At 35.6% G+C, this 24,532-nt stretch overlaps 1 protein-coding gene across 2 annotated transcripts in view; it reads left to right on the forward strand.

The window, feature by feature from the left end:
* Prkg1 (protein kinase cGMP-dependent 1) overlaps window positions 1-24,532 on the forward strand; it is a 1,175,746-nt gene that overhangs the window by 753,298 nt on the left and 397,916 nt on the right. For both annotated transcript variants that reach the window (XM_046456763.2, XM_046456762.2), the window contains exon 4: window positions 11,695-11,800. In XM_046456763.2, coding sequence (XP_046312719.1) covers window positions 11,695-11,800 — 106 coding nt within the window. The remainder of the gene's footprint in view (window positions 1-11,694; window positions 11,801-24,532) is intronic.

Below are 24,532 nucleotides of genomic sequence, written 5' to 3' on the forward strand. Positions count from 1 at the left end.
ATCAATAACTAAGAAAATGGTGAAGAAATCACGCAGCACATGAACATGAGTTTCTAAGAACAAGGGTAATATATGTCCCTGGTTTGGTGACCCCAAAGGTCAGCTCCACGCTGGGCAATGCTAGAAAGAGCAAGAGAGTGAGCAAACCCCAAATCACCCTATCTTTGGGGAGAAGACATTTGATAGGACATTACACCCAAATAAGGCAAGAAGTAGAGCTTCAAAGGGTGGAGTCTTGCTTGGTGATGTCTTGTGGTCAGCAGATTGACTGACATCTTGGCAAGTCACATCTATCTCAGGTGCTGTGTGGGATCGCAGGCAGAGCGAGAGGAGAGCCACACTTCCATCGCTCAGCCCAATCAGCGTGCAATGCCAGACCAGTTCCCTCCTATGGCTATGATGCGCATAGCTCACACACACACAGCCCATGAATGGCTCGAGACACTAAGATTTGTTCATTTATCATTGTTCTTTCTCATTCCTACACCCCTTGTTCTTATAGGCCAATCCCCATCCTCTACTACCAATTTTTCATGGAACTGGATAACTAGAGTTTTCCAAATATTTTTTTTTTTTACTGATTTTTTAAATTTTATCCAAGTTTATTATCACAGTATATAACATATACTTTTTTATCCTTCTTGTAAAACAAGTTTTATTTATTTATTTATTTATTTATTTTTGCTTTACAATTCTTAATACACCTTTATCCAAATAATTTAATTTTGGCTTAACGGATGTTAAGACAGTCTCATGAATTGCTGTGAACAAGGACTGCCAGGAGAAAGGCTGGAACGCTAGGGAATGCTCTGCTTCCATAGGCCCATTTGGCATTCCCACAACCTGTTATTAATCAGCACCTGTTTTTTGGTGCCTCTGGGCTTCCACCAGCAAGGAGCGAGGCATGGTCGAGTTCCGCATGATCAGATTTACCCTGGCACAGTGCAGCCCTCAGTGACTGCCATCGCTGGACTCAGGACAGTTCACACAGCTTTAGCTTCTAAAGATGACTCCTTTGGCATGACTGGGAGTTACTGTGCATTTAAAGTGGAGCCTGTAGAGTGAAGCACACTCTTCTTGAGCTTTTTCACTGAAGGTCACCTAAAGACACCTGATAACTCTGGGGGATGGGGAGGGGAGCATTCAAGACAGAACACAGTGTTGATATCTAGGGAAGGAGGAATCAGGGAAAGGCTGTCAGGAGGAAACTGCCTCAGGTGTAAAATAACTATCGTATGTCCTATTATATTAAAACCTTGTTTAAAATTTGCAGTCTACTTATGCTATAAAGAATCCTTCCCAACTCAATTATTGCAGCCACATTTTCATTCCTTTTGTTCCTGTGGTTTCTAAGCATTTGATGAAAATGAGTAGGTGGGGAAATGGGCCAGAAAAATGGACTGAGGGAGAAGAAAATCCTCACTCCAGTTTAATAAGCATATATTAGTCAAAAGGCTGAGGCTTTGGAGTTTGAATGAACCTGACTCTTCTGATTCTCTTATATGTGATTTGGGCAGTAATTTAGCCTTTCTGAGATTCAATTTTCATATTAATACAAAGGGGATAAGGAATCTCATAAAAGTAATACACAAAACAGATACAGCACACAAAGTTCTTGTCAAAATGAACAGTAAGCATTCAATAAAGGCACCAAAATAATAATCATTATTATATCTGTTCTAAAAATGTATCATCATCCATATGATTTTTCCAGTATTATTAAACTTTGAAAGTAAATTTAAATATTAAAATCATCATGAGTTGTTTTTTAATAATTTTCAGAAGTTTCCACTTGGCCATTGTAATTTACATTATACAAGGTGTAAAGCCAAGCAGAATTGAGAGAAGCAGCTATTTCATTTCTAGTTGTTTCATTTACAGGTCAGCCCACTACACCACTTCTTTTCAAATATATAAATATCATGTAATGGTTGTTTTTTTCTACTTTTAATTTTATAACAATGATTATTCTTATCTTCAGTAGCCACTTTTACAACCCATTCTTTTCATTCAATTTTAAACATATTACCATTAGTATATTTAATATATTATTCAAAGACAACTTTTTCTAGAAAGAAAGTTTAAAACATATCTTCAAAATTGCACAGTGGAGCCAGCGGCTTGGGAGGCTGAGAAAGGAGAATTACAAGTTCAAAGCCAGCCGCAGCCACTGCAAGGTGCTAAGCAAATCAGTGAGACCCTGTGTTTTATATATATAGGGCTGGAGATATGGTTCAGTGATCGAGTACCCTTGAGTTAAATCCCCAGTACAAAAAAAAAAAAATTGCACAGTGAAGACATTTGTGTGCTCCAGATGCTTAGTCAATAGCAAATGGTCTTTTCTAATTGTGCAGCATTTGTCTGAGAACATTCTGGCAGTTGGAATTTAACTTAAGGCTAACATATGCCTTAATAATGTTGGGAAGCAGTTGTGGGTTCTTTGGAGTCCCTCAAGGTCTCTTCTGAGACTCTGATTCTGTCACACCATTTGAGTAATCACAGATGACTCAAGCATCAAGAAATGGGGGTGGGTAGTATAACACTTCTGGCATTCCTTGGGCATGTACTAAAGCACCTGACGGTATCAGCTGGCCCTCTTTAATGTTGAAGTAGGGGTAGGAGAGTAGGATGATAACACTTTCCTTGTTCTCCTCTTCTCTGCTAGGCCCTCAAAAACTTCTAGATAATTTAGACAAAGGATATATTGGTCATAAAACTTTTACATGAGATCCATTTACTCTGAGAATATTCCCTGAAAAACAGGGACCGACCTGAGAAAATGAATTATTCTTTATATACAAACAGAGATGTGAAAAATTGTGTTCTATATGTGTAGTAAGAATTGCAATGCATTCCCCTGTCATGTATTTAAAAAAAATAAAAGCGATTTAAAACAATTATTCTTGAATCCTTGTCAGAAAAACTCAACTAATTTTGAGGAAAGATACTGAGACACTCATATTATAAACTAGTTCTCTCTTAATTCAGATTATGAGGGCCTGTGGTGAAGCATAAGAATAGAGAAGAATTATATGTAGATAAAATGTTTGACATATACAAAATGCAATTTAGAATATATTTGATGCCATCCCAGGGAACAAAAGATGCTTAGTAAAGATATAATAATGTTATATATATATTGCTGTTCTAGAGCATCACTGAACAATGAAAATGTACTGATATTTATAAAAATGTCACACATAACACATTTAAAAATGAGGTCTCAAAGCATAAGGGTCCAGATGTCAAAGAAACTTTCATCTAAAGTAAAAGTAAAAGGAAAACAGGTAAACATAATTTAATGGTATATTTTTATTTAACCCAATATATCCAAAACATTATTATTTTAACATGTAATTAATATAACATTCATATTGCTGTGCAACCATCATTACTATCCATCTGCAGAAATTTTCACCATCCCAGACTGAAAATCTGTATCCATTAAACTAGTCTGTTCCACTCACCCCACCAATCCCAGTCTCTGGAAATTACTATTCTACTTCTATCTTTATGAATCTGATGATTCTAAGTATAAATTTTGAGTGAAATCAGATAGTATTTATCTGTATGTGTGTGGCTTATTTTACTGGCATGTTTTCAAGGTTAATTCATGTATGTATCCAAATTTTATTTATTTTTTAAGGCTGAATAATGTTCCATTTTATGTGAATGCCCATTATACTTATTTATTTATCCCTCAAAAGACATTGCAGTTGTTTCAAACTTCCAACTAGTGGAAATGCTGCTGTGAATATTTGTGAACAAATACCTGTTTGTGTCTTTATTTCTATTATTTCGAGTATGTATCACTTTACCTTTCTATTAGCAATAAACAAGAGTTCCAATTCTTTCAAATTTTCACCAATATTACTTTTCTTCCTGTTTAAATATAACCATTCTGATCAGTATAAAATAGTACCTAATTTTGGTTTTGGTTTTAATTTCCTTAATATGTAGCATTATTGAGCATTTTTCATGTCCATATTGGTTATTAGTATATCTTCTTGATCAGCTTAGATAATGAAAAAATTTTCCCAAAACATAAAATATCCTTGTCTGACATTTGATCATTTTTATGAAGCTTCACCTTGGCCTCCTAAACATATCCAAAGCTATCTGAGTGTTAAAGTTATTTGCCAGGCAATCACAGTAATCTGGCACATATTTTTGTATCGTGAAAATAGCTTTTGGATCAGGTGTTGAACTCAAAACTTTCATAAGAGATATTGACATTTTTCAATTGAGGAAAGGTTAATTTTTAAAACACCAGAAAATTGTTTGAAAGTAGAAAATATAATGTGTAGAAGTAAAAGAGAATGAGAAGCTTCTTTTCTTTTCTCTTTTTTATTGTTTTAAAAGATTTGTGGTAATTTTATTTATTTATTTTTCTTTTTATAATTGGTTTTATTTTTTAAATACATGACAGCAGAATGCATCATAATTCTTATTACACATATAGAACAAATTTTCATACCTCTGTTTGTATATAAAGTATGTTCACATCAATTCATGTCTTCATACATGTACTTTGGATAATGATGTCTATCACATTCCACCTTCCTTGCTAATCCCCTGCCCACTCCCTTTCCCTCCCACCCCTCTTTCCTATCTAGAATTCATCTATTCCTCCCAAGCTCTCCTTCCCTACCCCACTATGAGTCAGCCTCCTTATATCAGAGAAAACATTTGGCATTTGTTTTGGGGGGATTGGCTAACTTCACTTAGCATTATCTTTTCCAACACCATCCATTTATCTGCAAATGCCATGATTTTATTCTATTTTATTGCTGAGTAAAATTTCACTGTGTATATATGCCAAATATTTTTTATCCATTCATCCACTAAAGGGCATGTATGTTGGCTCCACAGTTTAGCTTATTTTAATTATTGCTAAGTCATTCAAATTAGTTTTTGATATGCATGATTATTGCCCTTAAAAAAATCAGAAAGAAAGCCCTGGGTTCAATCCTCATCACCACAAAAACAAAATGAAACAAACAAACAAAAACAGAAAAAAAGGCAGCTATTGAAAATACAGTCACCTGAATTTTTTAATACTATAAATGCAACATTCGTGATTCCACTATTTCATTTCCGTTCATATATCTAATCTAGAGAATTGGATATTAGAGTCAAATTTCTTCTTTCTGACCTGTCTTGCCTATTCAAGGTCCTTAATGCCTTTAAAAATTCACCTGCCTCTCTAGCTTCATTGCCATCACCAGAATCTACCCACCTGGGTAACTGTAAGAGCTGTTAATTGATCTCTATTACTATCTTTATCTCTGTTGTTTCTAAGTCCTCTCCTCCAATATACTAATAGGTGTTTTCTACCATAATCTTTTTGAAGTGAATCATTTGTTTTAAATTCTTCAGTACCTTCTCCTCAGACTTGTGGATCTAGACGTAGCCCCAGAGCAGGCATACAAGAACTATAGTCTTCAACTTGGGCTTATCTTCTCATTTCTGTTTCACCTCTGACTACCTCTAATCTCTGACTACCTGGACCACTTGAAGTCTCCTTCAGGAGTTATGCTGTTACTTCTTCATACATGCCTACCAGATCCCTTTCTGGAAATCACTGGTGGTAGGATGCTGTGGTTTAGATATGAGGCAACCCTAAAAGCTCATGTGTGAAACAATAGTAGAATATTTGGAGGTCAAATGATTGGATTATAAGAGTCTTAACCTGACCCATGTGATCCAGTGATAGGGATTAACTGAGTAGTAACTGTAGGCAGGTAGTAACTGTAGAGTGTTCCTGGAGGAGATGGGTCATCACCCTTTTGGGGGGTATATATATTTATCCCTGGTGAGGAACCCTTTCTCTGCTTCCTACTACCATGTCCTGAGCTTCCTTCCTCCACCGCCCCCTTGATGTTCTGCCTCATGTCAGGTCCAGAGCAATGGAGTTCTGGCTCTGAAGGAACTGAAACCTCTGAACTGAGCCCTAAATAAACTTTTCCTCCTCTCCAACATTCTTGTCAGATCTTATAATCAGAGTGGTGAAAAAGCTGACTAAAGCATGGAGAGGGGGACATGATAAAAAATGTAACAACTCCCTTGGAGACTTACTTCCAGAGCAAACTCTGGGAAGTCACTGTTGAGCTCAATGTTAATCTTTTAGTTACTAAACTATGGAGATCTAGGGGATTGTTCTGAAAGGTCAGGGGGAACAGTCAGTGAACTCAGGCCTGTTTACTAAATAATATAAATGTGTTTTGATGTTTTAACAACTGGCATGCCACTATGGATGCAGACCAGTGAAATATATCAACTGTGCCTTTATCAGTCCTGGGAATTGAATGCAGGGTATCACACAAACTAGGCAAGAGCTCTACACTAGGTTACACCACCAGCCCTGTACAGGAGCTCTTAATCTTGAGTGCTATTGACCTATTTGTCAGTTTAGTTATATATGGACTTCTCTAAAAGACTATATATTTTATGTTTTTAAAAGCATAAAATAAAATATGTAGGCTAACCAAAGAAAACCATTTATATTGAAATATAGTAATAAAGTGTGAATTGTTATATAACAATTTTCAAAATTAAGATCTAAATGCTGGTCTAGCAATGCCTCTGATTTCAAAGTAGTAATATTTCAGTTAGCTATAGCAAATGTAGGGTGATATAAAAATAGCCATGGTTTCTATTGGTGACAAATCACCAGGGTGGTTTGTTGCTTACACTTAGAATTGAAAGAAATACTAAATTTCAGTTACAGGGTAGTAAAAATAAAGGTGTTGTTTTTGCCTCTCAAATTCAAGAATCCCTTGAGATCCATATACAGACTCCTTACGGCTCCGTGGATGACAGGTGGTCTTCATCAGTTTAGGCTGTTATAAGAAATACCACAGATTAATAGGTTAGAAAACAAATGGTATTTCTTATACTTTGGGAGGCCAGAAGTCCAACATTAGGGTATAAGCATGGTGTAGCTCTTAGAGATAACTCTTCTCCTGATTAGATGCTCATATGGCCTTTCTTTGGTGCCTACATGCAGAGAGAGAAGGACCTTATGAGTTTCTCTTTTTAGTAAGAATTCTGATCCCATCCTTTTTAATAAGGATACTGATCCCATCTCATCTTAAGACCTAAATCGAATCACCTCCCAAAGATCCTACCTCCTAATTCTATCAGTTTGGTGATTAGGGCTTCAACTCACTAATTTTGGGGGAACACAGACATTCAGTCCATAACACCACCTAAGGAACTCTGAGATGATTCCTCTCTGTAAATCTTCTTTAATCAGTCCTTCTCAGCTGTGCCTCAAGAAAGTATATGTTGCCTTTTCTGCTTATTCACGCCCCAGACACTTAGCCATGGTAGGTTTATATCTCGAGTTGTTTTTTCTTTCACTAGGCCAGAAATCAGCAAGTGTTGTTGGAAATATTTTAGACCTTGGGGTCCATATGGTCTGTGTTGCAGTTGCTTGGTTCAGCCAGAGACAATATGTAAATGAAGGGGCATGGCTATGTTCCAAGAAGACATTTATGGACACTGAAATTTGTTTTATATAATTTTCATGTATCAAAAAATATGCTTTTGAAATTCTAACCATGTAAAAATACAAAGCCCTTTCTTTGCTAGTAGACTGTACAAAAACAGACCATGGGCCAATTTGGAATTACAGTAGTTTGTGGACCTCTGTACTGAATCACAAGTTTCTTGAGGGCGGGGCTGAATTTATTTTCTAACTTGTATACCCAGCACCAGTATCTTTAAGACTGATGGAAGATAAATATGTCCCAAGTAAATATTTAAGTCTATCATTGCTTTCATAGTTACATATGCTTTCTCAGTATTGTTCCAAAATTTAAGTGGGACAATAGATGAATTCCCCCATAGAACATAAACTAAATTCAGATTTGTGGTCTCTTAGTTTATTACATCTTTGTGGCTCCTTCCCCTGTGATCTTGGGTGTTCCCTAAATGCAAGCTGACTTTAACCCCTGTTGAATGTGCTCGGTACACTTGTGATCTTGTAGTAATCAAAGTTCTTATGCTTTCCAGTGTGGAATGTGGCCTTACTCCCAGAATATGAAACATATTTTAGCAAAGAATTTTAGATTCATACTTGAACAGAAAGGAAACTCTTTCCAGTGCTCTGTTTTATGCCCTTCAGACTTTTTAAAAGTTCAACCACAGCATTCGTCTTGAAAATCACAGAAATTTTATTTGCTCAGTGTTTATTCCCTACACAGGTAAAAATAACACTTAAAATCAAAGGTAAATGAAGTGATTCTTTTGAATAATCTCTTTAAGTTGTGGAAGCAAACAGACTTACATTCCAGCAGGCTGTTTGAGAACCAAGACATTAATCACAGCTCCAGTATAACCACATTTTTTATAACAAGGCAAGATGATTATTAGTCATGCTTGCCCACCTGTAAAATGCTGACTTGACTAATATGTATATTAACTGAATATAAAAAACTGTTTTGGCATCCTACTCAAGGTCATGGATAAGACTGTGATCTCATCAACCTATGTTCATTATCATGCAGCACCGTTATCTGAAATGAAGCTTTATGTAGAGACACATCAGCAGCCCAAGTAAACAAGAACCAAACAGAAATTGCAGTGATTGGATTGTGTTAACTCATTTATATAAGTCATTTTTAAACATATGGATAATAAAATCTGATCAATTCAGTTTAGAGCTTTTTAACACAACGCTAGAGGTCACCTAAGATTACATTCATTTGTGAATTTTTTTGCAGGTGAAATTTATGCATGTAAACCATTAATAAAGAAATATACCTAGTCCTTCTCAAAGGAAAAGCTTATTTCTAGTAGTAGAAGAGATTATAAGAAACAGGAAAGGAGCTTTCTATGAGAGAATATGCAAATGTATCTGAAGAAGTAGATATTAGAGATAAATAGCAAAATTGGTAGCATTTGCTAACACACACACACACACACACACACACCAGACAAACCTTTGCTCTTATTCTTATTGCTGCCATATTCATTACAAACCTCCTTTCTTGACTTGACCATGACATTGGCTTATTGCTCCTTGTTGGAAAACTGCACACAAGATATTTAACAGAACAATTTCTTTAGATAGAACTTTCAATATATTACTACTCTGCCCTACAGTTTCTATGTAACTTTTTATTTGATGGCACCACTGTTGGTCTGTAGTCTGTTTGACTCTGGTGTCTTTTAATCCAATGTATGCCTTTCCTATATTGGTTTTTTCTCAGCTATCACCATGGTCATATCTCTTAGAGTCTATAATAACAATTTCATGTATTACTGCTAGGAGTGTGAATGTGTTAAGTTTCTCTGCAGGACAAAGCCTTAAAAATGTATGCATGCTGTATTTCACATAGACATTCCACTTCTAGTCATTTCTTTAAGGTGCATTTAAAAATGTCTATAAAAAATAAGACATATATGAATATATAATATCTAAACATATATTATGTATGTAAATACATAGTATATAAAAATGATATATGATACTATTATATAATGCATAACATGTTATATATTATATATACATAGTTGCAACTATTATATATTTTTACAACTCACCACATAGTATTTTCAATTATTTTTATTGCCACTGTTTTTTTTTTAAATAACAAAATTGGTGAGTGCGTCCTTATTTGTGCTTAGTGGGAGACCTATCTATATTACAAAATACCTAGAAATCATTAGGTGATGATGAATACAGGGAAATTTTTATTTACTTACTTTATTTATAAACATGTAAAGTATTGATGTACCCAGAGTATATTCTTTTAAATTTTGGTTTTTTACTTTGCTTTATTTTCTTTTTTAAAGATCTCTACTAACTTGCTGTTGTTCCTCAAATTAATCCTGGCTCCATGAGCCTAGGTTCTAGGGCCCTGCATCAACTGACTCTCAGACAGTAGCAACCCTACAGAAGTCTCGGCCATTTCAGTGTTCTATGGGAAGGTTCTCCTGGGCTCATTCCCAGCTGTGCTCCTGTTTATGTACTTTCCTCTTCAACCACTTCTATTCAGGGTTGGCCTCCATCACGTTTCAAGGTCTCCCTTCCTGCTCTGCTTGGGAAACCTCCCCTGATTTTCCATGTTTTTCATGTTTGTGTCATCTGGTCTCACGGTATGTCTCAAGTACACAGGTGTTTTGGAAGAGAGCCTGAAGTCATCAGAAGAACTAGAATATGATTGGAGAAAACCCGTGATAGCTTTGCTTTAGATTATGTGTCATTTTTAAGGCTGTTTGGAAAAGAGAAGCCACGAGCACATCAGTTCTTTTTGCTTTTGCTCTTTTTCTACTTAACTGAGCATGTTTTTTTTTTTTTCCACCTCTGAGGAGCTAGACAAAGGAGAAGTCATATTTTAATTTCTTATCCTCAGTTTTGCAAGGAAAAACGAGGTGAAATTCAAGAATAGGGTTTATTCTGTAGAATAACATTTCCTTTACCTCCTTGTCCCCTGTTCCTTTATTTCCACTGTCTTTTTCCCTTGAGGTATATGTGGAACCTCATTCTCTGCAAACATTTTCTCTCCCCCTTAATCTCCAGTCTCAATTCACTCATGTACTACGCTTGGTTTGAGAACTATGGCAAAGAGAGACTTGTATTTCTCTACCTTTCTGTGTTTCTCATTAAACCATATCTTGGCCCCCTCAGCAGTCTTGCTCAAACCCTCACATACCTTTTCTCTACTCCATACCCTCTGGGTATGAGGTATATTGGTTTTCTTTATTTCAAAACTAACTTGACTTATTTTCTATTATGAAAATTTGAAAACATATATACAATTGGAGAGGATAATAAAATAAGCCTGTCATATATCATGCAGATTCAATTATCAAGATTTTCAGTGTGTTTATCTTTTAAAACCTAAGGTTATCTTGGTATATTGTTTCATATATATTATAGCATCTGTCATTTTTTTCCTTATGCTTATCTGTTTAGCAGTTCTGGGATATCTGGCTTCCACAATTATTTCTTGGCAGAATGGCTTCTTATTTATTATTATTAGAATTATAAACACATATTTATAGTACAAATTAGTGGGTTTCATTGTAGTCTTTCCATACATACATACATACATTGCAGATTCAACATTTAATTATGCGTTGTCAAGATGACAGTGTGTAGAAGTAGAAATTAAAATTCACCAAAAATATCTAATAAAACTTCTATGTGGCCACTTTGGGCACAGGCTACAATTTGTTTAACAAGCTTTCTATAGAAATTATTATGCAATTATTATTTCTAATTTATTGAATTCCCCTTTAAACCTGTAAATTGAATTTTTACTTCTAATTTTTGTAATTAAAATATGGTCATATGAGTCGTTAATATCATTTGGGGGAATTATCAGGGAGTATTATTACTTGTGAACCTCTTTTTATCTGCATGCTTTTTTCTTCATAGAAAGTCTTTGAATCAGTAAGTATTTTCAGGGTGTGCTTAACTACTCTCATACCATAAGCAAAAGGAAACTTCCTAGTGGATAATAATGCTAGTATGGAAAATTATGAAGTACATTGTGCTTGTAGGCATACCTGACTCTAATGGAATAGAGCAGTGTTATGATATTAGCTTCAAGTGCATGTGAAAGGTTAATCATTTTCATACCGCTCATGAATAACTCATCTATTTTGCAGGATATTGTTCACAGTTGAAATTCTCTAATTAATTTTTCCCTGTTTGTTTTCTTTTTCTCCTTTCTCTAGCTCTTGTAAATGTGAAACTTTGGGCCATTGATCGACAATGTTTTCAAACAATAATGATGAGGACAGGACTCATCAAGCACACCGAGTACATGGAATTTTTAAAAAGGTAGGAGACTTTCTTTTCTCTTTTGAAGAACATTTTTTTGTAGTTTTTGAAATGCAGCAACATGGAGACTTTTCCCATTATTTCATTCTTAATAACCTGCCAATTTGTAGAAGAGAAGACCTTGGATGGGCTTCATTATATTTCCAGTGCCAGTTTTCAGAATATGTGGTTAGGTTGGAACTTCTGAGGATCATCCTATATACTCACTCATTCAGCATTCTCTTAGAGATGTGTAGCTCAGAGAAAGGAGAGAGAATTTGCTGGAACAGAAGATGATACTGAGTTCATTTTAACTATTGATAAGTTAATGCATTATGTCACTTCTTCTAAAAAGACCACATTGGAAGGCCAAGACATCTCTTATGTGAATTTCCATATGAAAGGTCAGATGACTAAAATGGAAAAACTCTAAGAAGCATCTATTTAATTTTTGTTCCTGAGTTTAATTTCTCAAATTAGATTCATTTTATATAACAGTTCTCAAATATCAAACCTTTTCTTTTCTTTGATTATATATTATGACAACTTAATATAGGGTGGTAATAGTAACTAAGAAGCCAGATTTTCATTTTTTAGGAATACACTGATATTCAAGTCCAAATTTGTTTTAAAGAAAATCATTTTTTATGATTGAAAAGAATATTGAAAATTATGATGCCTTAAATGTAATTATTTTTGTATTTCTTTCATTTAAAAACAGAAGCATAATTAAATAGTGAGGCACAGATTATGTGAACTGTGAACTAAAGGGAAGTGTACCCCTAAGATTTCATTTTGAGAATGTTTATTGTTTGCTGTATACTTTCGTTTTGTGAATAAATAGTTAAAACAGAACTACCAAGTTAGAGTCATATTTTGTTTCAGCGATACATTTTAACAGGTATCTATTGAATTTAATATTCCTTTCTTGGGTATCTTTGTGGTTAATTCATTTGCTTCTGTTTCACCCTTTATGCATTTTTTTTTTGTATCCACATGAACTCTTTTTGCTATATCTCTACTGAAGGGACAGTTGCTTTCTAATTTAAATCAAGTAATGTATTAAAATATTACTGTGTCTGCAGGGTGACTTTTTTTTCTTTTCCTCACTGTGATTGGTTGAAACATTTAGAAAAGGTGGAAATATAAATTTCTTTTGAAGTTTAGAAGGAAATTAAATTGTTCAGTTGCCATGTGTGTGTGTGTGTGTGTGTGTGTGTGTGTGTATGCATGCATGCATGAGTGTGGATTTGGTGAGAAACACAGAAACAGAATGAATATTTCATTTTAAGCTTTAACTTGAAGTGCAAGAGATATAGATTTTTTTTTTCTGATGCAGCCCTGATAGAGATTCCAATTGTAGTTGATGAAATGGTTTGATGTTGATTTTAGCTTCTATACATTTTTTTCTGAAGGAGATTGAACCATTCTAATAAGAACTCCTTTATTAGTGGGTGGTGCCATTTTAGGAGATGGAGATGTCTTCCTGTGTTGTGTGTGTGTGTGTGTGTGTGTGTGTTTTAATTTACTCTGGAAATATTTTCTTTTGTGGGGGAAGGGATGTTACTGTCAGAGCTGTCTTAGTTTGTGTGATCTGTTCTGACTATTCAAACTTTAATACAAGTTGGCTCTCCAGAGTGAGTGCACATATTTTGTTGGCCAGCTAAGAGCAAGTAGAGTTTACTTGGTTGAATAAAAAAGAGTTGAGTTCTGACTTTGATATCACTTTCCATCTGGCCACTCTGTAAAATATCAAGTTTACATTGTTTGTGACCCTCAGACTGGGCTGGGGGTCCAGAGGTACCAGAAGGACCATCACTGCCTGCTTTAATCTAAATGGTGGCTGTGACTAACTGGTTCTTTTCTACAACCGTTCATAGGCTCACAGTTCCTGTTGAATTATTTATGGCACCCCCTGGACATTCCTGGCCCTTTTATGACTGAGACCAGCCAACTTTTCCAGCCTGCTTTCTTCTTGCTCCTCCCAAAGCAAATGATTCCACATACCCACGTGTTCCCTGTATCCCTGTGTTTTCTTCCAAACTGTCAATGTTCAATCCTGTCTTTTTGCTTCAACCAAAAACTTCTTCCACAGACTTGGGCCTCATTCTATGTAGCATTAACCTCTCCCTTCTCTGGTTCTTCATTGTCTGCTTTGTTTGACTATAATTTGACTACTGAGCTTACTTCTACTTCTAGAGTATAAACTTTTCAGGACTAGTATTATTCTTATATCTCTTGATCATTTTCTTTGGCATAAAACTTATTGCTTTATAGATAGTTTATAGGACACCAACTACGGGACCAATGCATAATTTTCATTGCAAAATGACAGTGCAAGGCTCCTTTCCCCCAAATAATTAAAAATGTCATAATGATAGCCCTGTATTAATTCAAGCATAAGACCCTTCTGAGCAGAAGCTCTATCCTCCTCTACAAAGCACACACCCATGAGGCTGGAGACAGCAGAATTCATTCCTCCTTCACATTCCTGTTTAGTTAACTATGTTTACTGTCATTTAGTTCCAAGGCTCTTAAGAAGTGGCATAATCATATAATCAGGTCCAAGGGAAATACTAAAAGATATTGTCAAAAAAACAGGAGACCAAAATTAATTAAAACTTTCTACTATAACTTCAGAATCATTTTTTTCTATTAGTTGTTCATTTAAAGATTTTCTGATTTTTGCTTATTACTCTTTTATATCATAATGTTAAGGGTTGGGGATTTAGCTTAGTGGTAGAGAGTTTCTTAGTATGTGTGAGACCCTGGCCTATATCTCCAGTACCACACACACCAAAAAAAAAAAAAAAAGAAAGAAAGAAAGACAGACTTTGCATAGTCAAGTCAATGTACTTTTATTTTATGACTTCACGTCTAGAAATGCATACCTAGCTTAATATTATAAAAATATACCTAATATTTTAATCTTCTCTATAGCAATCTAGGAAAGGTGGATATTTTTCTCTGTGTTAAATAGAATGTTCATTTGAAATTTTCTACTATAGATATAATTTTCTTTATAGTTTGTGATGGAGTTAACTGTAAGCAATTGTGACATTATCACAAAATAAAAACTCTTACAAATGATAATGTACACCATTAAAATTCTTCCCAGTAGAGAAGTCTATTGTCCCTCCCTAATTGAGGAATGTCAGAGACAGCATCAGGCTGAAAGAGGAATGATCCTGTAGCATTGATCATCTTCCCAACCCTTCCTCCTCATTTTCCTAAGAAAACACATATGTTTAGAGGGTGAGAAAGGGAACACACCAGGCATATAAACACACTGCTGATATACCAGGATTTTTCCTTATTGTCAAAGTTGAGTTTTATTTTAAATCCAATGTGTTTACTCATTTTGTAGCTACACTCATGTGGTTTAGATCCTTCTTTGCGATGATTAGATGTCACAGTAAACTCTGATTCTGGCTCTTTAATCCTGTTTATTCATTTCACTTTTGTGCTTGTATTTCACATTCCCTGATGTAACAAAGGTGTTCCTATGCAAGCATCACAAAAAGGAAAAAAAACAACAACAACAACATTAAAAAAATAAAATAAAAACAATGGGCAGTACTACTAAGCATGGCATGATTGCTATAGGTCCAGAGATAATTTTACCATTTACCAACATTGTCCATCATCTCTAGTTACTGAAAAAGGCTGTTGTTTTTAAAATGAATTCTGAGAAATGAGCCAAAATGGCCAGGCATGATGGTGCATGCCTATAGTCCCAGGAACTCAGGAGAATGAGGTAGGTGGATTGGAGGTTAGCCTGGACAACTGAGTAAGACCCTGTCTCAAAATAAAAATGACTGGGGATGTAGTTCAGTGACAGACACTACTGGCTTATATCCAAGAGCCAAGTAACTGCCAGAGTTAATTTGCATGGCTTTTCTCTGAACATATTCTCTGGTGCTACTGCTGGAAGTGGCATCTATACTCAGAGGAGCTTTACAAAGTAGCTGTGGGCCCACTGGGTTCTCTGTTGGCCTCAAACTCTGGTGAAGATGACAATGATGATGGTGGATGCCTGTTTGTATTACTTTCTTCATCAACAAATCAAAAACACAGCAGGAATTTTTTGAAATTTAGGCTACTCATTTAGTCCTACAGATCCTCAAAAAAATCTTTCCTCTGTCTATTAGACCATCATTCCAGCATAAGGCAGATTAGCTCATGCTGTTCCTCTGCCATAGAACCTTCCATGACTTCTTTCACTTCTAGAAGAAAGCCTACCTAGGTGTACTTGTCCTCTAGGCCCTGTCTTATGGTTTGGATAGGAGATGTCCCCCAAAGCTCCTGTCCCACAAAAGTTCCTAATGCAGGAATGTTGAGAGGTAAAATTATTGCACTGTGGGAGCTTTAACCTATTAAATCCATCCTAGTTTGAATGAACTGGATGAGAGGTAGATGAGACATGGCTGGAGAAAGTAGGGGTATATCCTGGAAGGCTGCATATTCCCTAGGGCCTCTTCCCCCCTCCACCCTCTCTCTCTCACTCTCTCTCTGCTTCCTGACCTTTCCATGAGGTGAACAACTTTCCTCTGTAGCATCTTTCCTCCATGATGGGCTGCCTCACTTTGGGCCCAGAACAATGAAGTAGGCCCCTTATGGATGAAGACCTCTGAAACTGTGAGCTCCAAATTGACTTTTTCTCCCTTTAGTTTTTCTTCTCGGGTATTTTTGTCAGAGCAGCACAAAACTAACAAACTCTGTCTTCTCTAGCTACTGCTGACCTCTCCAGTTCTCTGTTCATCTTCTCGTATTTTCTCATTCTCTTTGCCACACTCACATGTTAGTTTTTCATTGCTTGATGTCCTTCATGCTTCCTCGTATTAGAGATTATACCAAGAGAATCCTCTGCCTTTGAGGGGAAATTATGCAGAGTGACCTATAGAGAAGCAAACTGAGTATGCCGGTAGTGACAGAATATGGAACCTGAAATCTGATTTCAGGCTTTTGATTTCCCTTCCATGAGTTGAATGGGGCATTGCAACTATCTGCCATCATGTTTCACACTGCATTTTTAACTAAATAGAATATTTAAGTTTAGGGACTTTGAGGTTTGTTGGTGACTAGTTAACTTTCAGTTCATTCTCCAACCATTATGGAAATTTGAGGCATTTTTAAATTTCAAAACTACCAGTCCTAGGATTTAGCCTTTTAGGCTAAATTGTAGAGCTTCTCTAGGAAGCCTTGGTTTCTGGAAAGTAATTTATAACCTAAGTCCAAATAATGGCCCATGAGAAGGCCTCAGCAGGAGCTGCATGCAAGGGATCAAGGGGACCAAAGGCCTTCGGTTAATCATAGAGCTACTATGTTGGTTCTTCCTTCTTCCATAGTTGCTTTCTTAAAAAAGTAAAATCTTGCTAGATTTTCATGCTATGAAAAGACTCCATCTTCTTTATCTCCATCATTAGGGAATAAGTCCCAAGTGCAGTTGGTTCTTCCCCCTTATTCTTTAAACCAATATTTCTAATATATATATATATATATATATATATATATATAATATATATATTATATATATATATATAATCTCCAACACAAGTTTAAAAAATGCTATTTACATATGTGTATTGGAAAAGTGAGTGGTTACCCCTAGGGAGGAAAAAAAAAACCTATGACTTTGTTTTGGAAATTACATACTATCATTTGACACCAAAAATACCTGGACCACAGGGATGATTTCATTTTCTGAAGTTTCTCCTCATTTGCTTTGAATTGTTGTCATCTGATAGTGTCTGTCACAACTGCCGTTGTCAGAGGAGGCATCTTCACTGCTGTCGTCTGATAAATCAACAAGGATTAACTGATTTTCTAAGACATGATGCAGTTTAGTCTTCCTTTATATTTTATAGCTGGACCAACTGAGTCTCAAAGAAGCCAAAGCAAGCTCATATCTAGTAGAAAACTTCTTAGATTAAAGCTTAGGTGTGTGAACCTCCAGTCTGAGTGTCCCCACACACCCGCACTCAGATTCACAGTTTGTTTTCCAGGGGAAGCTCTCACTATAGTAAACTAAAGTGAGGAGGAGTTTGTGATATTTTCCTTTTTCTCTTCAAGAAGGTGACTTACTTATATTACTAGCTTAATATTATATAGAGTTCATTCTATATCACTTAGAAATGAGATTTCTAAACCTCTTGCAAGTTTTTCATTCTCTGATTCAATTTTTAAAAACCAAGAATTTCATTTTCTTGTAACTCAACCCAACAAGTCACTCCATTTTTGATATTTTTATTTTATTTTATATCCTATTTGTAAAAGTCTAGTTCAGGAGGCAGTTAGAGTTCATTCAGTAGAATATAAAATGGTGAGGGATGTGAGGCATTATTTATTTTGCCGATGGGAAAAAATAAACCTACAAATATGAGAGTTGTCCAACATCACCGGGAAAATTGGTAGTATAATGATTCAGCTCCCAGCTCCCAGGAAAGTCTGAAATTCAGCTGTCCTAGAATATCAACTGTCTTTTGTTCAAAACCTCCAGGGTAAAATTCTTCACAGTCTTGACTAAACATATGTTCTAGTGTTTCACAAACCCTGTAGGATATTCTTTAAGGCTCTTGTTGAAAGTTGTTATATCCTCTATGGAAAGAGAAAATAACTGCACCCAGCTGTCCTTATACTATCAACTTTGAATGACAGATGTGGGGTGGGACCAGAAAATTTGCATTTTTAACAAATTCTCAGCTGATGTTCATGCTGCTTGGAGAATCAGGATCTAGGACAAGATAGAAGTAGAAAATGTATTTCAAGAATTTTAAGTATTTGTATGACTTACTGATAGGAAGAATGGGTTTAAACCCTGCTTTTATCAATTATAAGTGTATAATTTTAGAGAAGTGTCTTCAAACAGGCTCAGTAATAAAAATGCAGAACCTTACCACGAAGGATCATAATTATAAATAAATAATATAATAGATAACCTTAGTAAATATTTATTATGTGACAAGCAGTGTTCAAAACACTTGAGGTGTATTATTTAGTCCTCAACAAAGAACTATAAAATAAATACTAGCATTTCAATTTTATAGATGAGGATACTGAGGCCAAAGAGTTGAATAAAATTACACAGCTAGTAGGCATAGAACCAGAAGCTACAGAACTGATATCCTTAAACTTCACCCTTCACTGTCTCATAAATGTTGAGCACCAGTATCAGCTCCCACATCCTGCTGCCCCTCTCAAATTAGCATTTGCTCTTCCTGGAGGTGTCTGCAGCAGAGTGACTTCATCCTTGATGAACCTCAGTTTCCTGTTCACCGTATTTCTTTTGTAGCAGTGCCCTTCTCCCAAAACTCAGCGGTACTTTCCTTCCACTCACATCCTTACCACCCATGGAATATGTTCTCACAAACAAATGCTCATTTTAAATGGCATTGAATTAATGATGATATCTTAGATTCCATAAGCTCAGTGGAGGAGCTTTCAGTTATTTGGAAATCCAACTGCTGGATGTAAGTAAGTGTCATTATTTCTAAAATGAATGCTAAATGACTAACAGCTCAGGATCAGGGTCTTCTTCAGACTTTCACACATTGTGTTCCTGGCTCTCTTTCTACCTCCCTCCCACAAGCAACTCAAGTTCAGGCTGTGATCTGTGAGTAGGAACTATTATTGATTATGTTGGGTTCTCTGATCTTCTTTCTTTCTTTTTTATTGATTTTATTACTTTTTTTAAATACACGACAACAGTGGAATGCATTACAATCCTTATTACACATATAGAGCACAATTTTTCGTATCTCTGTATATAAAGTATGTTCACATCAATTTATGCCATTATACATGTACTTTTCTTTTGCATTACAATTCTTAATACATATATATACCATAATTTTTCGTATCTCTGTTTGTATATAAGGTATGTTGACACCCAATTCAAGTCTTTATACATGTGCTTTGTATAATGATGACCATCACATTCCACCATCTTTGCTAATCCCCTTCCCCCTCCCTTTCCCTCCCACCCCTCTTCCCTATCTAGAATTCATCTAATCCTCCCAAGCTCTCCCTCCCTACCCCACTATGAGTCATCCCACTTATATCAGAGAAAACATTCAGCATTTGTTTTTTTGGGATTGGCTGACTTCACTTAGCATTATCTTCTCCAATGCCATCTGATTTTCTTTTAAAGAGGTAGACTATGCAGACATATGTGGAGTATTTCTTATACCCTTGAGCAGGAAGAAATCAAGATACTAGTTTTTGGATACGAACTATGTGAGGGACAACTTGATAGCTTAACTGACTTGTTAAATTCACATTTCCAGAAAATTCAAATCATGATTTCCCTCATTTTTTTTTTTTTGTTTTTTTTTTTTTGACCTATAATTTACAGGGGATGATGGGGGGAAAAAAAAGAAAAATATGTATGAAAACAGCTTTAGAAATTTTAAACCCTTTGTTTTTAATTTTTAAGAATAAGTGACAGACCTATTAAGCTTTTAAGCTTTGAGCTTTAATAGAGCTTTACTAGAAGATTGTGAATCCTGCATTGGAATTAACCTTGACAAAGCTGGCATAGCTCTAATTTGAAGGGAAATAATGTGCAGAATAAATAAAGAGGTACTCTCCCATACCATTTTCAAGTATGTCTGCTTACAGAACACTTTTTGGTGTCACATCCATTCTCATTAAACATGACACAGGAACAGATAAATATAACAGTGGCTGTTAATTTTGTGTTGTCATCTAGCATTTGCACAAATGTCTCCTTATAGATCCCTTTTTAAAAAGAAATACAGTTGCTATCAAATGTTTAAATAATTACAGGTTAATTTTCAAAAATTATTTGTCTGCGTGTTTTATCTATAGGCGCTCTATTTTCCACATGTGTAGTTTTTTTCCTGATTCTTGCAATTACTTAAGATATTTGATTTATTAATTTTTTGGCTAAACTCTCCAGTTCAAGTCAATAATGAATTCCATATAGCTAAGTCCTCTTTGGCTCAGAAGAAGGCACCTCACTAGCTAGGGGATTTAATATATTGATTCATTATGGTGTCTTTCCCTGAGCTTGGACTTGGAGCAATGAGTCTCTCTAAAGTTTGTAGGCTAACTTTTCCTCATAATTTCCCTGAAGATACTTTCTCAACTCTCTGGGGCTTAAAAATCTAAAGCAGTGTGATGAAGCAATTTTATATTTTCCCATTTTGTAGTTGCTTTGAATCTTATAAATTGTTTCTGTGGCAAGGCTGATTTTATCACCACATAATTAATATTGAGCCTTCTTAGAGTTCTGTATTTGTAATGTGTGTTGTACACCAAGGATTGGTGCATCTGGGAATGAGCTCTTTTCATAAGGAAAACTGTCCTGTAATGAACAAAGTCAGAAGGCATCTACAGGTTATTGGTGGAATTAAGAAGGTAGGTTTCCTGGGTCTCAGAAACCTAGATTTGTCTACTTGATATAGAAACCTGCTTTTCCAGAATTGGTGAAAAAGTCTGAGAGGAAATCTGGAATGGGCATGAGGAAATGCTGCTGAGGGGCAAAGTAAATATCAGGTTTATTGAGACACAGAAATAACCCTAACCCTGTACATCTTGTCTGTCCTAGAACTGGAGAGTGCATTAGTTTGTTAGCTTGGAAAAGGCATGAGGAGGTGGAATGAACATCATCGATCCTAGTTTTGCTGAAAACAATGTTGATCATAATTTGTTAACCAATATGATTTTACCAAGGTGAATGCTTAAAGGAAAGCATGGAGTCTATCTATTGGTTATCTCTGAAAGAGAGAGTCCTGATTTTCTGCCTCTATCTTGCCTGTGGAACCGAGGGTTAGCTGTGAGCACTCCCCTTAATGCAAGTGTTTTCAAAGCAGTGAGTGTGTGTGTGTGTGTGTGTGTGTGTGTTATAACTGTGTGTGTATATATAATGATATATTTTTGTATTGGATAAGAAGTAAAACCAATGCATGAAAACTGGAGTCTGCTCCCAAACTTACTTTTCATTTTTTAAAGCTAGATTAAGGATATTGTCTCCCTAATGACAGTTCACTCAGAGTCTTTGCTCTTGACACTCATATTTTTTAACACCTAGTTAATTGGACTCTCTAGTACTAAACAGTTTTTATTTCAATTTGAAGCTGTCTAATATAATTAGATGAGATTTGCTCTTTAATTATTAAAAATGAAGTTTTTCAGAAAAGAGATATCTCCTTCCTCTCATTAGTATTTTTCTTCATAGGCCTTGGCAGATTGCTCTAGCATCTCAAAATGCTTGGTTGATTTCTTTAAATAGTTCTTTTCTGCACAGATTTCTCAACAATCTGATTTTCAACACTCTGATTATGCTACACTATATCATGCTACTGTTAGACAAGGAAAACATTGCAAGTAACCTGAGATTTGATTTCAGAAGTCTTTGTATATTATAAATAAAAAAAAATAAAGTGAAAATGATTTTTATTTTTAGAGGTAGTTTCTACCTCTGTATAGGCTAGAATATCAACTGTTTTCTTTGGACCATATAGGGACTCTTTGGAGAGACCCCTCTTTCCCCTCCCACTTTCTTTTTCTTTTCTGTTTTGTTTTGTTTTTTGGGCACCAGGGATTGAACCCAGGGATGCTTAACGACTGAGCCACATCCCTGCCCTTTTTATATTTTACTAGAGACAGTGTCTCTCTAAGTTGCTTAGGGCCCTACTAAATCACTGAGTCTGGGTTTGAACTCACAATCCTCCTTCCTCCTGCCTCAGCCTCCCTAGTCGCTGGGATTACAGGCATGTGCCACTGGGCCTGGCTTCCCCTTCCACTTTCTGAACCAGTTACAGTACTCTGTTTTCTTCTGAAGGGTGTCTGGCAGCCTTTATCCACACTTAAGAAGGGTCTTAATTCATACAAATGCAAACGGAAGTGTTCAAAGCAGATTTGAGGAGTAACAATTATGTGATAATATTTGTATATATCTAGAATTTTTCAGTACTTCATGTTTAACACTGTATTTTTCTGATTATTTTGTCTAAATAACATGTTTTATTTATCTTTTTCAAACATTTTATGTTTGCTCTCTGGAAATCACAGCATCAACATATTATCCCTTTGAAACTAGTTTTGTTGCCAAGCTCCAAAGAGCTCATGTTACACCTCACTATTTTGGAGCCATGTCCTGCCTATGTTCCTTATCTTGGTCTCACCTAGCCCATTTTGTCCCACTGTCAACAACACCTGTTAATATGGTCTGTCCAGAGATAGTTGAAGCTGACTAGAGCAAAATAAAGATGGTGTTTGAAGGGACCCAGGGAAAGACAATGGAGTCTAGAGTGAGTGACCCTGTAACTGGAATGGCATGTCCATGAAAGAGCCAAAACACAGACCACAGAGCCTCACAGGCCCATGGGGACAGATTCAGAGTTGATCTGCAGCTGAAGGACTGTGTTTAAGACAGAATCAGGGAAGGAGTGATGCTGGAGTAACATTGTAGCTGAAGCTCTTGTTATACTAGGAAAAAGTCCATGATGTGAGGAGAGCTGAAGTAAAGAATGTTCATAATCACTGAAAATTAAAGGCATCGTAGTTGTGACAATTGAAGCATACGTGATTTGTTTATATGGGTTTCGAATAACTTTTAAAAACAGAATGAAAGTTTTTCTAAATGATTTAATTTTAATGATTGTAAATTAATTGAAACATTGATTTTGTAAAAATGCTAAAAATGGGAAATATAGTTGTTGCACTGTCACCTTCTGAAGACATCTAGAGATACACACTGATACCTCTTTGGGGATTTTACTCATGAAATTTTTTATTTGTGTGCAACTTTTATCTAATTATGCTCATGATAGATACGTACTTTATAATGTTGCTGTTAATATTATAACCTTTCATATCATTAGTATTAAATCTCTCCAAATTCTTCTTGGCTGTCTTTGCTGTCACCATCTACTTCTTGACCTTAGTTTCAGGGGATAGGGCAGGTGTAATAGGAACACATTAGAATGAAAGGCAACACAACCTCAACCTACTTATTCAGGTTCACTTGCTGTGGATGCAGAACTAATTGGATTACTCTTAGACAGTGGAAAATGATTGGTTTCAGGAAAAGATCATAGAGGGAGGTAAGACTGATTTGTGGCTTTTAAAAATGAAAGCTGTGGTTTAGTCTTAAGCATACTGTCATTGCACTTGTGTGTGCGCATGATGATTTCCACTGATCCTTTGTAATTTTGACTGGAAAGAATTAAGTTGGATGATTCTTATTTGGTTATAATATTTGAAATAATTTTATTATTGCAATAGATCATACATATAATAAAGTACATAAATCTTAAGTGCAACAGATCAATGAATGCCTAAATATTTGTATACTCATGAAAACATTTTCCAAATCAAGATATAAGTCATTTCTAGTTCTTTGGAAGGCCCTCCTGGGTCTGCTCCCAGTTAATCTCCTCTGCCTATGGTGGCCAGTGTTTTAAGTGTCACTATCATTGTCTATTTCTCAACATAGATTAATGAAATTATTCCATATATATTCTTCTGTGTTTGGTTTATTCTGCTCAATATTATGTCTAGAAGAATAATCTCATTTGCTGTGTGCATCAGTAAGTCATGCCTTTCTACTACTTTGTAGTATAGTATTGTATAAATAGGATACAATTCATTTATCCATTTTATTGACAATGGGCATTTGGATTACTTCTAGTCTGGGGCATTTCCACCTTGGCAGGTTTTATAACACTGCTGGAAACATTCTTGAATATGGCTTTTGGTATATTTCTGTCTTCATTTCTCTTGAGT

The sequence above is a fragment of the Marmota monax genome, unplaced genomic scaffold (assembly GCF_021218885.2).
Source record: "Marmota monax isolate L192 unplaced genomic scaffold, Marmota_monax_Labrador192_F-V1.1 WCK01_AAM20220418_F8-fsc00166, whole genome shotgun sequence".
In the NCBI taxonomy this organism is placed as follows: domain Eukaryota; kingdom Metazoa; phylum Chordata; class Mammalia; order Rodentia; family Sciuridae; genus Marmota; species Marmota monax.